At 52.7% G+C, this 16,256-nt stretch overlaps 1 protein-coding gene across 8 annotated transcripts in view; it reads left to right on the forward strand.

Annotated features, from left to right (window-relative positions):
* DNM2 (dynamin 2) overlaps window positions 1–16,256 on the forward strand; it is a 112,224-nt gene that overhangs the window by 27,789 nt on the left and 68,179 nt on the right. For all 8 annotated transcript variants that reach the window (XM_054463927.2, XM_054463930.2, XM_054463932.2 and 5 more), the window contains exon 2: window positions 13,673–13,746. In XM_054463927.2, the coding sequence (XP_054319902.1) occupies window positions 13,673–13,746 (74 nt within the window). The remainder of the gene's footprint in view (window positions 1–13,672; window positions 13,747–16,256) is intronic.

Here is a 16,256-nt window from a genome sequence, read left to right on the forward strand (position 1 = left end):
CTCACATGACCTCAAGCCTGCTGTCCATACACAGGAAATGGAGATGTGCAGAAAAAAACCCCAAAGTGGAGGACATCATCCCCCATGTATAATCCGGTCCGTGCATCGCACTTGACCTTCAGCACTGCAGCCTGCATTGCTCCCCGGACTAGCTCCTAAGATTGATTTAGCCAGTTCCCTGCCAGTGGACATTTAGGTCATTATCGGTTTTCATTCCACAAAGTACTGCCCTCAGGGAGTCGGCTGTCCTTGCCAAAGCACTGCACTAATATGTTTCTGGGTGCTGGGGAAAGGGCGCCTAAGACACCTGCCCTCAAGGTGTTGATATTCTAGTTGGGACTGTTAGATAAATAAGCAATTAGGCTGGGCACGCCTGAAATCCCAGGGCTCTGGGAGGCCGAGGTGGGAGGACCGCCTAGGCAGCATATCACTACAGAAAAACACAAATAAAAAAAGTTAGCTGGGTGTGGTGGCAAGTGCCTGTAGTCCCAGCTACTTAGGAGGCCGAGGTAGGAGGATCGCTTCAGCCCAGGAGTTTGAGGCTGCAGTCAGCTATGATTGCATCACTGCATTCCAGCCTAGATGACAGAGTGAGATCCTGTCTCTGAAAAAAAAAGGTGGAAATAAACCAGAAAAGTACCAGCTAGTGGGCAGTGCTGTGTTTAGAAGGAAAACAGGGCAACATGAAGGCCAGGTGGGCATCAGTAGGGGACAGACCTCTCTGAGGAGGTGACATCTGAATTGAGTCCTTGGTGACCGGAGGTAGCCAGGATTGTGGAAATACTTGGAGGAGATGAGATGGTCTTTCCAAGCAGGAGGCCAGCATGTGCAAAGGCCCTGCGACAGCAATGTCTGGCCTCCTTGCTGTTTCTTTTTATTTTAGTTTTTGAGACGGAGTCTCACTCTATGACCTATGCTGGAGTGCAGTGGCATGATCTTGGCTCACTGCAACCTCTGCCTCCCAGGTTCAAGTGATTCTCATGCCTCAGCCTTCTGAGCAGCTAGGAGTACAGGCACACGCCACCACACCCCGCTAATTTTTCTGTATTTTTAGTGGAGACAAGGTTTCACCATGTTGGCCAGGCTGCTCTTGAACTCCTGACCTCAGGTGATCCACCCACCTCGACCTTCCAAAGTGCTGGCATTACAGGTGTGAGCTACCACGCCCGGCCTTTTTGCTGTTTCTTGACCACCAATGTGGCTGGAGGCAGGGAGTGAGGGGGTGGTGGGGGAGGAGGGCACGGAGGTGACAGGGCCATGGGGGGCACTTGGGAACCGTCAAATGTTATGAGCAGAGGAGGGTCATGCTCTTACGTTGTATCGAGTTTTCCTTTTTTTTTTTTTTTTTTGAGACAGAATTTCACTCTTATTGCCCAGGCAGGAGTGCAATGGTGTGATCTTGGCTCACTGTAACCTCTGCCTCCCGGGTTCAAGCGATTCTCCCACCTCAGCCTCCCGCGTAGCTGAGATTACAGGTGCATACCACACCTGGCTAATTTTGTATTTTTAGTAGAGACAGGGTTTCTCCATGTTGGTCAGGCTGGTGTCGAACTCCCACCCTCAGGTGATCCACCTGCCTCGGCCTCCCAAAGTGCCGGGATTGCAGATGTGAGCCACCGTGCCGGCTTTTTTTTTTTTTTTTTTTTTTTTTTTTTGAGACAGTGTCTCACTCTGTTGTCCAGGCTGGAGTGCAATGGCGGGATCTCACGATCTCAGCTCACTGTAACCTCTGCCTCCTGGGTTCAAGCTATTCTCCTGCCTCAGCCTCCCGAGTAGCTGGGATTACAGGTGCCCACCACCACGCCTGGCTAATTTTTGTATTTTTAGTAGAGACGGGGTTTCGCCACGTTGGCCAAGCTGGTCTCAAACTCCTGACCTCGGGTGATCTGCCCGCCTTGGCCCCCCAAAGTGCTGGGATTGCAGGCGTGAGTCACCACACTCAACCAATTTTTTTTTTTTTTTTTTTTTAATAGTAGAGACAGGGTCTCATGATGTTGCTCAGGCTGGTTTCAAACTCTTGGGCTCAAGAGATTGCCTGCCAAGGTGCTGGGATTATAGGCATGAACTACTGTGCTCCGCCTGAGTTTTGCTTTGATTCGATGGGGCGAATGTTCCCTTTTGGGTATCATGGTAAGAGCTTCGCAAACCCTTCCGCCTCCTCTCTGAGGCAGGTGGCATCATTCCCACATAACAGATTGGGAAACTGAGGCACAAAGATGTTACCTGACCTGCCCATCTTGTCCAGAAAGGAAATACTAGATTCCAGCCAGGGCCTGGAGAGTCCCAGAGCCACGATCACGAATTGCCACAGGTCACCTTCTGCTTTTGCTCCCAGCCTGGTGTGTCCCTTGGATGAGACCAGGGAGCAGGTGATGCCACGGCTTGAGTGCCAAGGGCGGGCCTCGAGCCAGGAGCTGCAGGATTCCTGAGCAGGGAGGGGCCGCTGGGCTGGGAAGGTTGCGGAGGAGTGAGTTCAGGAGTGGATTGTGGAAGCAGAGACGTCTCCTCATCTGTAAAATGGCAGATTTGGCCCATTGTCCTGCAAGCATTGGTCATCTGCCTCCTGCCTGGGTGTGTGTTGGGCACTGGGGAGAGAGCAGAGAAGGGGCCGATATGGGACTCTGCCCCTATGAGGCTGCCACTCTAATAGGATGTTGAGGTGGGGGCAGGGACAGACTGCAGCTGGGTGAACACATCAGGAACCCGGAAGATGCCAGTTGTGAGTGGCACTGAGCATTGGGCGGGTTGATGTGTGAAAGAAGGGGAGCAGCTTCCTGTGGCGGGGGGAGGGAGGGTGCAGTTCACTGGGAGCTGCCCGCCTGCTCTGTGAATGCTGCAGGAAGAAGGTTCCAGGCTGAGGGAATAGCCGGGGCAAAGGCCCTGGGGCAGGACAGTATCTGGTGTGTTTCGGGAACATGGAGGAGGCATATGTGGCTGGAGTAAAGCCAGCAAGACAGAGAGTAGGGGGAGGTGAGGACAGGAAGGTGACGGGACAGGTTGTGCAGGGCTTGCGGGGGCTGCAGGGAAAAGTTTGGCTTTTATTCCAAGTGAAGCAGGAGCCTGAGAAGGGCCCTTAACAAAGGGGTTTACAGTGACATAGTGTGCCCAGGCACCTTGTGGCTGCTTTGTGGGAGGCAGATTGTGGAGACCAAGGGTGCCACTGCACTGGTGTAGGCAGGTGACAGTGGGACATGCCGACAGCCTTGGACACGGAGGGAATTGAGCAGAATCAGGCCTGATGTGGAGGTGAAACCAGCAGGACTCGCGGCTGGACAAGGCGGGTGGGTGAGGGCCAGGGGGAGCCCCATGTCTGCAGCCTCGTGAGGGGTGTCTCCCCTCCCTGCCCTTTGGGGTGACCACAGGGATGCAGTGGCGCCTGCGTGAGGACACTGTGTGGGCCGGGCACTGTAAGGCTTCGGCGTCCTTGCTGGGTGACCAATGGCTATTGTTGGAAGGAAGAGGCAGGGACCGAGGTGGGCAGAGGAGGCTGGGCGTGGAACCTCACTTCTGCTCCAGCAGGGCCACAGAGAAGCGCCCGAGGTGGGTGCGGGTGACTGTGGGTCTGTCTCATTGGTGTCCTACCCACGTTCGTGTCCTGGCTCTGCTCCTCCCTTGCTGAGTGTCCTGGGCAAGTCCTGAGACTGAACCTCAGTCCACCTGTCTGTGAAATGGGGCTTTTGGCCCGGCAACCTTGTGACTTTCAACCCCTCTGGGGTTGTCAGAGGATTTGCTGCTATGTTGCCCGAGATGGGGTTAGAGACAGCCTGCCGGGCGGCCAGCATTCCTTGTATGGCTCTTACCAGAGCCCTGAGAGAAGAGGACAGGGTGGAAATTGGCCCTGGAGTGTGGGCTCCTGCCGAAGCCTCTTCCTGTGGCCAGTGCCATGCTGAAGGCTGGCTGTGGTGTTATGTGAGCCCTCCCAGCCACATTCAGGCTCAAAGAGACTGTGCTGAGCATATGGTGACAAGGAAGGGATCCCAGCCCAGGGTCCTGGCCAGGCCCTGCCAGCAACAGGCTGCACAGGTGAGGGGTGGCTGGCCCTGGGGTGCTGGCTCTGGCCCACACTGCCGACTCACCCTCTGTGGGCTTATCTGTTGATTCTCCCTCCCATGGGAAGGCTCTGGGTTTGAGCCTGCATCGTTCCTGCACGTGGTCATCCCCACCCTCATAGGGACTGGAAGTCAAAAGGTGCCTGGTGGAGCCTTGTGGTCTGTTCAAAAGACGGTAAATAAACAGCCTGGGCTTCTGATCTGCTGGACTTAACCTGGCACCTCTCCCATCGCTGCTGGGTGCCGCTTCCCAGCTGCACCCTTCCCTGCCTGTCCCCTACCGCCTTCCTGGAGCGCTTATCCCCTTCCAGGGAGAGGTGGCCCACTTTAGAGCTCCGAAACCCGCTCTGGTGGGGTGAAGTGACTTGAGCCAGGCCAAGCAGGTGGCTGGGCCCTCTTTGGCAGACAGGAAGTGTCCTCCCATTTCATGGATGGCCAAGTCAGCACCCAGAGAGGGGTAGAGACCTGTCCAGGGCCACACAGCCCAGGAGGGCGGAGCTGGACTTTGAACCCAGGCTGCCTGGCTTCACAGTCTGGATTCTTCCTACCCATTCAACAAACACTTAATGAGCACACAGTGTCTGGCAGGCACTGTTCTAGGTGCTGAGGATCTAGCAGTGACCAGGCCAGGTGCAGAAGTCTTGGCGTGTCACAGGACTAGACCTTCATCAGAGGCCGTTTTGCTGGGAGTGGGAAGGGGTGTGTATTTGGGAGGGAGGGGTGCAAGCCATCACACCTGCCCATGGCCAGGTAGGCAGGGCCTATGGGAGGGTTTCCTGGCAGAGGGAACACCCCCTGCAAAGGCCTGAAGGCCAGCAGTGCCAGAGAGAACTTAGAGGACGCAAGGGCAGGGGATGGGGCTGGGGAACCCGGTCAGCACTGGGACTAGGACTGGACAGGGTGGGCTAGGACCAGTCACTTGGTTTCTGCAAGAGAGAAGCTTGGAGGCAGGATCTTCATTTTAGAAAGGTCACTGGGGAAGGTGGGAGGATGGGCCAGGACCCTGGGGCCTGGCCTGGACCCATGGATAGGAGGCCAGGTACTGAAATGATGCAGTAGTACTAGGCTAGGTGCAGTGGCTCACACCTGTTAATCCCGGTGCTTTGGGAGGCCGATGTGGGAAGATTGCATGAGGCCAGAAGTTTGAGACCAGCCTGGGCAACATAGCGAGACCCTGTCTCTGCAAAAAATAAGAAAATTAGCCGGGCATGGTGGTGTGTGCCTGCAGTCCCAGTTACTTGGGAGGCTGAGGTGGGAAGATCACTAGGGTCCGGGAGTTCAAGGCTGCAGTGAGGTATGATTGTGCCCCTGCACTCCAGACTGGGCAATATAGGAAGATGCCATCTCTAAAAAAAAAACTAGCCAAGCATGGTGACATATACCTGTAGTCATAGCTACTCAGGAGGTCGAGACTGGGTTTGCCTGTACCCTGGAGTTTGAGGCTGCAGTAAGCTGTGATTGTGCTACTGATGCAGCCTGGGCACAGAGTGAGATCCTGCCTCTAAAATAAGTAAGGCCGGGCGCGGTGGATCACGCCTGTAATCCCAGCACTTTGGGCTGCTGAGACTGGCGGATCACCTGAGGCCAGGATTCGAGACCAGCCTGGCCAAAATGGCAAAACCCCATCTCTACTAAAAATACAAAGAAATTAGCCAGGTGTGGTGCCAGGCGCCTGTAATCCCAGCTACTTGGGGGGCTGAGGCAGGAGTAAGCTGAGATTGCGCCACTACACTCCAGCCTGGGTGACAAAGCAAGACTCCATCTCAAAAAAAAAAAAAAAAGTTAATAAAATACTTAATTGTGCATCTCCTGTGTGCCAGCCCTACTCTATCCTTTGGGGATGGAATGTTGGAGGATCCCACCTTGGGGAGTTGAGATGGGGGTATGGGGTCTGTGTGTGAGCCAGAACAAAATGCAGCTAAGTGACATTTAGCATGTGTTAGTTCCACAGAGAAAAATGAGGCATGGGGGGTGGAGGTGGGAGAGGTGTGAATGGGGGTGAGAGAAGTCTCTGAGGAAATGTCATTCGAGCGGGATCACTCTGAGCTTGGCTAGGTTACCCTGTCTTACTGACCGGGAAACCTAGACCAGAGAGGCCAGGAAGCCTGCCCAGGATCACACAGCACGGAGGTGGCCAAGCAGGGACTGGAACGCAGGGCAGCCTGGGTGCACAGAGGGCACTGTAGCAGCAGCAAAGGCAGAGGAGAGGAGTAGGTAGATTTCAGTACTCAGAATGCGGATGGGATCAGGGAGGAGGAAGTAGATGATGGAGCCTGGAAAGTCACTTCCTGCTAAGTGGCCAGTGTCAGTGTTCCGGGCAGAGCTGCTTGGGAGGCAGTTTCTGGAAGGCTCCAAGTACTCCTGCTGCTGTGTCCCAGAAAACCCTTAGGGCCAGGCCCCTCCTCACCAAGCTCCTAGGAGATTTCTGGGGGGCTCATTTTGGAGGCAGTCCAGGCCGAGGGTGAATGTTGCTGCCCTTTGCACGCAGCAGTCTGGGAACTTTTAGAAGCAAAATCGGATGAGTCCCAGGGCTCCTGGCGCTCTCAGCGTGGCATGCGAGGCCCTCGGCGCCTGCCCTGCCCTGTCCTCAAACTCTCCCCTGAGAGCTGCGTCTCCGTCGCCCAGGCTGTGCCCTCCTGTGCCCGACTTAGAACTGTTAGGAATAACGCTCAAAATTTTAAGGAAGTTGAACACTCGAACAAAGGATTTTTAGCAAAGCAATTTTACTTCTGTACAGAGGGGTGCTTGTCCTTGGCCAGGCGCCATGAGAGCACACCTGAACAAAGGGGCACGAGAGCCTTTATTCCTGATGCAAGTCCTGCCCCTGTACCCTTTCCCCATTGGCCGGGGTCGGGTCGTACAATCTAAACTAATTTTGATTGGCTAAACATTTGAATTTTTGTTGATAAGGTGGGCACGTAAAAGAGAGAGGAAAGGGGAAGGGGTGTCTGTAGTGAGCTAGAAAGTCTTCTTTTTAAATAAGGGAAGGAATGTGAGCTGGTACTGGTAACGCCTGGTACTGTGGCGTGCCTGGGCATCTAACAAAGCCAGAAAGGGAAAAGGAAAAAAAGAGTGTGTGTAGGGTACTATGAATTAAAAGATTGATCAGGCTATTTGAAGAGAAACCTCATCATATTCCACACTACCAATACCCCAGGCCCAGAAAGTCACCTTCTCCTGCGTGTGCCCACAGCTCTCTGTGTTCTCTTGGGCGTCACTCCCGCCCTATGTTCTGAAGCTGTGATTGTCCCTTGTCTGTGCTGGGCGGTGGTGGTGTCTGGGGCATCACCATTGTCCTCACGGTGCCTGGCGCCTCAGACACAACCAAAGCGGAGTCACAGGACAGCACAGGCCACAGGCAAACACCAGAGGTTCAAAGCCTGGCCCCGGCTGGGAGTTACTGGAGGGTCTGCCTAAGACGTGTTCGCTCAGAAGGCCAGGTGCCCTGGTGGTGAGACAGCTCAGGCCCTGTGGCTTCAGTCCGTGTTCATGCCACCCCCAGATGCTGTGTGACCCTGGGCAGGCCCCCACCCTCTGGGCCTCATTTGCATCTGTGAAATGGAGCCAGCAGACCCATTTTAATGGATCCTGTCATGGTTAAATGGGTTAATAGGCAGGTGCAGTGGGGTCGTTGCAGGGAGTTCAAGACCAGCCTGGACACCATAGTGAGACCTTGCCTCTACAAAAAACTTAAGGTGGGCCGGTGTGGTGGCTCACACCTGTAATCCCAGTACTTTGGACTCCATTGCACTCCAGCCTGGGTGACACAGCGAGACTCTGTCTCTCAAACAAACAAACAAAAAACCAAAAAACTTAAGGTGGTGGTGGGTACCTGTGATCCCAGCTACTTGGGAGGCTGAGATGGGAGGACCACTTGAGCCCTAGAGTTGGAGGCTGTAGTGAGCCGTGACCTTACCACTGCACTCCAGCCAGGGCAACAGAGTGAGACCCTGTCTCTATTTAAAAACAAAACAAAAAAGAAAACAAAAAGGTTAATAATCATGAAAAGTTCTCAATGCCTTGCTTGGCATAGGGTCAGTGTTGAATAGCTATTAGCTACTCTAATGTTTTGAACTCAGTGATGCGTGTGTATGATGCGGAATTCAAAGAAGTCGGAGAACAGGCAGTGGCTCCTTCCCCACCAGGCCCCAGCCGCCCTGGGTCCTGTTTTGTTTCCCTTTGGTTGTCTTAGTCACAAAGTACAGACTTTCTTCTGTACCTTTTCCCTTCCCCTTCCCCTTCCCCCCTCCCCCTTCCCCCCTCCCCCTTCCCTTTCCCCTTCCCCCTTCCCTTTCCCCTTTCCCCTTCCCCTTCCCCTTCCCCTTCCCCCTTCCGTTTCCCCTTTCCTTCTCTTCTTCCTTTCCTTTTCTTTCTTCAGTAAAACTGATCAGTACCGACCTTTTCTTTTTTTCTCACTTAGTACACCTAGAAGGGAGTTACATGTCTAGAAAGGACAGGCTCTTTCTTTTTGTGTGTCTGTTGCTGCATAGCGGCATGGATAGGCCATAATTTATATATAAATATACGTATTTTATTTTATTTTAAAGGTTTTTGTTTAGTTTTCTTCCCCCGAGACGGAGTTTCACTCTTTGTTGCACAGGCTGGTGCAGTGGCGCAATCTTGGCTTACTCCAACCTCCGCCTCCCGGGTTCAAGCGATTCTCCTGTCTCAGCCTCCTGAGTAGCTGGCATTAAAGGCACCCACCACCACGCCTGGCTAATTTTTGTATTTTTAGTAGAGATGGGGTTGCACAATGTTGGCCAAGCAGGTCTCGAACTCCTGACCTCAAATGATCCACCCACCTCGGCCTCTGAAAGTGCTTGGATTACAGGCATGAGCCATTATGCCCAGCAATATATCTTATATATAAGGTGACTGAAAAAACATGTTTTCAAAAAGAAAACATATATTTTCAATCAGCTTCCTTAGGTCAAACATAATTTATATTTAACTAGTACCCCGTTGCTGGGCTTTAAAATTCTTTCAGATCTGAATTTTTCGTCTTATTGAGAAACTAACAGGGTTGTAACAATTCTGTGGGCAAATTTTAATGGAACGTCTACCCTGTACTTTTGTATCTGAATCTTCACAAACATGTTCTCCTCGACTTGTGACTTTTTCCTGAGATTTCAGTTAGATATAATTAATCGCCTGTCTTTTTTTTTTTTTTGGGGGGGATGGAGTCTCACTCTGTTGCCAGGCTGGAGTGCAGTGGCGCTATCTCAGCTCACTGCAGCCTCTGCCTCCCAGGTTCAAGCGATTCTCCTGCGTCAGCCTCCTGAGTAGCTGGGACTACAGGCACCCTCCACCTCGCCTGGCTAATTTTTTGTATTTTAGTAGAGACGGGGTTTTACCATGTTGGCCAGGATGGTCTTGATCTCCTGACCTCATAATCTGCCCGCCTCAGCCTCCCAAAGTGCTGGGATTACAGGCGTGACCCACTACGCCTGGCCAATCGCATAAATGTTAAGCATATACCTTGATTTTCTTTTCTTCTTCTTTTTTTTTTTTTTGGAGACAGAGTCTCCCTCTGTTGCCCAGGCTGGAGTGCAACGGCGCAATCATGGCTCACTGCAGCCTCAGTCTCCTGGGCTCAAGTGATCCTCCTGCCTCAGCCTCCCGAGTAGCTGACACTACAGGGGAATCCCACCATCCGCAGCGAATTACTTTTTACTTTTTGTAGAGACAGGGGCTCGTTATGTTGCCCAGGCTGGTCTCGAACTCCTGACCTCAAGTGATCCACCCACCTTGGCCTCCCAAAGTGCTGGGATTACAGGTGTGAGCCGCTGCTGCAAGTTTTGATTTTCTTATAAATGATTGTACCTTGGTACCTACTGGCTAGATCAAGATGCAGGACTTCTTCATGGTCTCAGAAAGTCCCTCCTGCCCCTTCTAGTTCATTTCCCGAAAGGGAACCACTGCCCTGATTTCTATCTCCAGAGACTAGCTTTGCCGGTTCAAGTTCAAGTCCACTCTGTGACTCAGCAAGAGAAACAAGGACATGTGTCTACAAAAGGCACATATGAAAATGTTCAGAACAGCTTTATTTGTAATAAATTCAAGCTAGGAAGACCCCAAATGTCCATCCAATGGTGAATAGATGAAGAAACTGTAGTCCATCAGTGCAATGGACAGATGCGACCACGAAAAGGAATGAACGTCAGACACACTAAGCAGGCAAGATGTTTGTGATTGCATCACATGCTGCTCCTGTGTTGTTTTATTGTTGACATCTTGCATTTGCACACTTCAAAAATAGTCATTGAAAGGATGGAGCAGGAGCACTGTTGTGAGGGGCACGTGCTGTCACCGCTGCTGCTGGTGATTCAGTGTCTAGCCAGCGCTGCATGGTTTCTGAGGTGCTGCATTTGTCTTTTTTTTTTTTTGAGATGGAGTCGTTCTGTCGCCCAGGCTGGAGTGTAGTGGCACAATCTCGGCTCACTGCAACCTCTGCCTTCCAAGTTCAAGCGGTTCTCCTGCCTCAGCCTCCCAAGTGGTTGCGATTACAGGCGCCCACCACCACACCTGGCCAGGGTTTTTTTGGTTTGTTTTTTGTTTTTTGCTTTTTTTTTTTTGCATTTTGTATTGTTTTTGTTTTTGTTTTGAGATGGAGTCTCACTCTGTCACCCAGGCTGGAGTGCAGTGATGCGATCTCGGCTCACTACAACCTCCGCCTCCTGGGTTCAAGCCATTCTCGTGTCTTAGCCTCCCGAGTGGCTGGGATTACAGGCATGTGCCCCCACGCCCGGTTAATTTTTGTATCTTAAGTAAAGGCAGGGTTTCACCATGTTGGCTAGGCTGGTCTCAAACTCCTGACCTCAGGTGATCCACCCACCTCGGCCTCCCAAAGTGCTGGGATTACAGGCGTGAGCCACCATGCCCAACCTGAGATGCTGCATCTCTGATGTGCAAGATGCCAAGTGTCCTGCCTCTCAGGTCCCTACCTGTAAGCTAGGTGGCCTGGGGCTCTGGGAGGGCCAGGGCCAAGGCTACATGTAGCGTTCATGGGGTTAATCCCCTGGGACAGCCTGGTGTCCACTGTGACTACTGTGACGGAGAGACAAGGGGCCATGCTAAGAGGTGACTTTGTGGTCTGTCACCTGCATGGGGGAGCCCCCTCGCTGTTTCCCTCACTCTGCTCACTCCGCCTCCCAATTGATGTAGCTTGCTCCCTCAGTCCCCCTGCTCAGGGAACCTTCTCCAATTATCCCAGCCCCCAACCCCTCTTACCCCTGCAGTATGTCTTCCTCGCACCCACCCCCGTCAGAATGTTGGCGCCAGTGTCACCAGCACCTCCCAAGTGCTCAGGAGCCAGTGAGAAAGGTTCACTCCTTTTCATGTAAGCCATGAGCTGTGATGTTGTCCAAGTCTCGTATCCTGTTTGTGCCTCAGGCTCCTCATCAGCCGAATGGGAGGCTGACGGAAAGGGAGTAGAGCTCAGGCATCAGCTTGAACTGGGCCACATGGCGTGACAGGCCTAGTGCCTGGCAGGCAGGGCCCTCGGGCTCTTTGTCATCCTCAGGAGTGTGGCTCGAAGACAGGTACCATCCCAGGCCTGGAGAGCTGACTGTGCTGCCTGTGGCTGCAGAGACAGGATTCAGAGGCCAGGGCTCGTCCCCCAGGGCCTTGCAAGTGTCTGCAGGGCGCTCCCCTCTGTCTTGCCTCCTCCCGCCCTCCTGGATCTTCTCTATCCAGCCTGCCCTCAGGTTGTGACCATCCACCTCCCAAACTGCCCTGGAATCTGCCTATGGCCTATCCACTGCCCTCCATGCCCTGCCTGCCATCTGTCTGGTTTCGCCCCTGATGTCACTCACATGAACCATAGTGGTCACCCCCACCTGCCTTCTGCTCCTGCCCTCTCCCCTGCATCAGCCAGAGGGGGGTTTAAAAAGCTTACATTTGTTAATAATCTGGCTAAAGCTTACATTTATTGTAATCCATCCCTAAATCCCAGCTGGTGGCCTTGCTCTAACAGTGCTGACCAGCCTCCTCATCATAATCTCCAGCACCGCCACCCCCAACCCCCCAGCGCTGACCACTGGAGGCTGCTTCTAAAACTTCAGCCCTGCTCTGCCAGCAGCGCCCCTGGGGGGTCTTCATAGCCCTGTTGCCCATCAGGATCCCTTTTTTCATGTAGTCCAGGCTGCAAGCCCCGCCGAGGGCTTGGGCTGACTTGGTGTGTAGTCACTGCTGTGTCTCTGCACCCAGCCAGAAGTGGTGGGACAGCCCCCCGGCTGCTGACGGGCTAGAACCCATCGTCCAGGGTGTGTGGAAAGAGCACATCTCCCCCTGACTCCACCCACTGGGTAATACATTCCCAGGAATTTCCAGTGCCCAGCCCCAGCTGAGAAACAGGTCTTCTGGAAGCCTCCAGCACCCTCATCAGGGGTTCCCAGCATGGGTAGGGCCACCTGCCAGCTAGGAATGATTGTAGTGCTAGTGGCGCTCGCTCAGGGACCCAGGATGCTGTCTCGTTCTGTACAGGACACAGCTGTACAGTACCAATTGCCCTGTGTCCTGTACAAATTTTCAATGATCCAAACATCTAGGTGCAAAACCTGTTTGAAATTCCCTGTGTTGGCCAGGCGCGGTGGCTCACACCTGTAAACCCAGCACTTTGGGAGGTCAAGGCGGGCAGATCACCTGAGGTCGAGTTCGAGACCAGCCTGGCCAACATAGTGAAACCCTGTCTCTACTAAAAATACAAAAAATTAGCCAGGCATGGTAGCGCGTGCTCCGTCAAGTGGTAATTTACATTCCGCGAAATTGATCCATTTCAGAATTAGTGGTCTTTAGTCATTTTACAGTCCTTTTTTTTTTTTTCTCCCCCCCCCCCACACAGAGTCTCGCTCTATTGCCTAAGCTGGAGTGCAGTAGTGCAGTCATGGCTCAATACAACCTCAGCCTCCCGGGCTCATGCCATCCTCCTCTCTCAGCCTCTCTAGTAGCTGGGACCACAGACGTGGGCCACCATGCCCAGCTAAGTTTAGTTTAGTTTTAGTTTAGTTTAGTTTAGTTTAGTTTAGTTTGTAGAGATGGGGTCTTACTATCTTGCCCAGGCTTTTACAGTTAATTTTAGTAAACATCACCATAGTCCAGATGTAGAACATTTTCGTCACCCCAGAAAGCTCCTTCCCCTCCATTGGCAGTCACCTCCTGTTCCCACATCCAGGTATCCACTGATCGCCTTCTGCTTCTGTAGATGTGACTTTTCTGGACATGAAACACATCCTATTTTGTCATCAGTAACTTTCCTCGTATTTTACCCATATACATGTGTCATTGTGTTGATTTAAAACACATAGGAAATGTGTTGATCTCCTGGGTATGAGGGAAATTTAACAAATACATGCCAGGGAATGGGCCCCCTGGGAGTACGGGGGGTGGGGCACAGCCTGCCAGAGGGAAATGGTTCTGGTCACTATGACCTTCCATGCATACCCTCCTGAGCTCTTCAGGCCTCAGGACCCTCCAAGACCAGAGCATTCCCCAGGGCCCAGCTGGGGTTGGTGCCTTTGCTGAGGTCGCCCAAATTGCAAGACAGAGTTGCTCCACCACGTGTGGTCACACTTCCTGCCCCTCGATCCGCGTGAGTAATTTCTGTCCTTTTCCCCCCCTCACAGGGACTTCCTTCCCCGCGGTTCAGGAATCGTCACCCGGCGGCCTCTCATTCTGCAGCTCATCTTCTCAAAAACAGGTAAGGTGGGGCGGCCTGAGGCTCAGCAGGAAGTGGATGTGGATATGTGGTGGCCAGGAGGAGCTGGGGGCGGAGGGTGGAACTTGGGTCCTGGGCTGTCATTGGACATTGAATTCATGTGTTCCACATGTGTGAGGAAGTTGAAAAACGGCTCAGTGAACACTTACACACCCACACTGCAAGCCCTCATCTGTGACCAGAATGCCAGGTGCCATGTGTGCTTTTTTTTTCTTTTTTTTGAGACAGAGTCTCACTCTGTCACCCAGGCTGGAGTACAGTGAAGCGATCTCGGCTCACTGCAACCTCTGCCTCCCGGGTTCCAGCGATTCTCCCGCCTCAGCCTCCCAGGTAGCTGGGATTACAGGCATGACCCACCACGACCAGCTAATTTTTTTGTATTTTCAGTAGAGACAGGGTTTCACCCTGTTGGCCAGGCTGGTCTTGAACTCCTGACCTCAAGTGACCCTCTCACTCTGGCCTCCCAAAGTGATTACGGGCATGAGCCACTGCACCGGCCCCATGTGTGTTTTTCATGTGTTATAGATAACCCGATTTTGCTGAATGCTTTCAAAGTCAGTAGCAGACGTGGTGACACATCCATCCTTCACGCCCCAGCACACCTCCCCATGCAATAAAGACACCTGTCTACAAAGTCCCAGCACCATGCCCCAGAGAACGAGTCATTCCTGCATGTCATCCACGTCCCAGTTTCTACTCAGCATGTCACCAGTTGTCCCCCAGATATCTGGCTGGTTTTATAGCTGCTCTGCTCAATCCCATGCTATACTCTTTTGTAATCTCTTCTTCCCTTTTCATTCAAGCAGCCTCCCCATAATCACTTTTTTCATTTTTTTTTTAAGAAACAGGGTCTCACTCTGTTCCCCAGGCCGTGTAGTGGTGTAGTCATAGCTCACTGCAGCCTTGACCTCCTGGGCCCAAGCAGTCCTCCCCCATCAGCCTCTCGGGTAGCTAGGATTACAGGTGCACACACCACCACCACCCCCAGCTGATTTTTTTTTTTTTTTTTGTAGAGATGGGGTTATGTTACCCAGGCAGGTCTTGAACTCCTGGCCTTAAGCAATCCTCCTGCCCTCAGCTTCCCACAGTGCTGGGATTATAGGCATGAACCATCACGCCAGCCCTCCACCATTGCTTTTTATTTTTTATTTTATTTATTTATTTATTTTTTGAGACAAAGTCTTGCTCTGTCGCCAGGCTGGAATGCAGTGGTGTGGTCTCAGCTCACTGCAACATCCGCCTCCTGGGTTCAAGCGATTCTCCTGCCTCAGCCTCCTGAGTTGCTGGGACTACAGGTGTGTGTCACCATGTCTGGCTAATTTTTGTATTTTTAGTAGAGATGGGATTTCACCATGTTGGCCAGGCTGGTCTTGATCTCTTGACCTCGTGATCCGCCCACCTCGGCCACCCAAAGTGCTGGGATTACAGGCGTGAGCCAATGCGCCCAGCCACCATTGCTTTTTAATCAGACTTTGACTTTTAGGGAGACCCAGCCTGTTGAATATAGTATGGCCTACGTGTGGATTTTTTCCTGTTCTTTCCCTCCCTGGTCTCAGTGTATTTCTATTCTTCCCACCCGAGGCTGACATGAGGTGGGCATATATCCCAGCTGGAAACCCCCTTGGGCCTCCTTGGGAAGGATCTTGGGCCAGAAGCTAGACCCAGGAGAGGTAAAGGTCTCCTTGCCCCTTCCCTGCTAATCTGGAATATCAGCTCTGGGCGTTCAACACTCAGTTTGTATTAATGTCTCCTTGCGGCCCTTTTAAACACTCTCACACTGGGAAGGCAGCTAACACACACACACCTGCCATTCTACAGATGGGGAAACTGAGGCTTAGCCATGTTGCCTGTCTTTCCAGTGAGCCCCAGATCTGGGACCTGCATCCAGGCAGATCTGACCTCAACGCCGGCTTTCAGCTTGGCCTCCCAAGCCTCCTCACTTTCATCCTCTGGCCCCGCCCAACCTGGCGAGAAGGCGTGTCTCCAGTGAGAGACAGCAGCTGATTGGCCCACCACCTCTTCTTTATGAGCTCTGCCATTTTGTATGCCACCGATGGGCCAGTGGGCTGCCACCTCTGGGTTCAGGCATCCAATCAGCTATGCCAGGCATGGGCAGCCCCAGAGTCCTGAGAGTCACTATGGAAATCAGTCTTGGTAGTTTTCTGTTTCCCATTGAGCAGGATGGGGGACAGATGTGCAAACTGTATTTTTATTTTATTTATTTATTTTGAGACGGAGTCTCACTCTGTCACCCAAGCTGGAGTACAGTGGGGGGTGATCTTGGCTCACTGCAACCTCCGCCTTCCAAGTTCAAGCGATTCTCATGCCTCAGCCTCCTGAGCATATGGGACTACAGGCACGAACTACCACACCCGGCTAATTTTTTGTGTTTTTAGTAGAGACGGAGCTTCACCATGTTGGCCAGGCTGGTCTGGAACTCCTGAGCTCAAGTGATCTGCCCACCTTGGCCTCCCAAAGTGCTGGGATTACAG

The sequence above is a fragment of the Pongo pygmaeus genome, chromosome 20 (genome assembly GCF_028885625.2).
Source record: "Pongo pygmaeus isolate AG05252 chromosome 20, NHGRI_mPonPyg2-v2.0_pri, whole genome shotgun sequence".
Classification (NCBI taxonomy): Eukaryota; Metazoa; Chordata; class Mammalia; order Primates; family Hominidae; genus Pongo; species Pongo pygmaeus.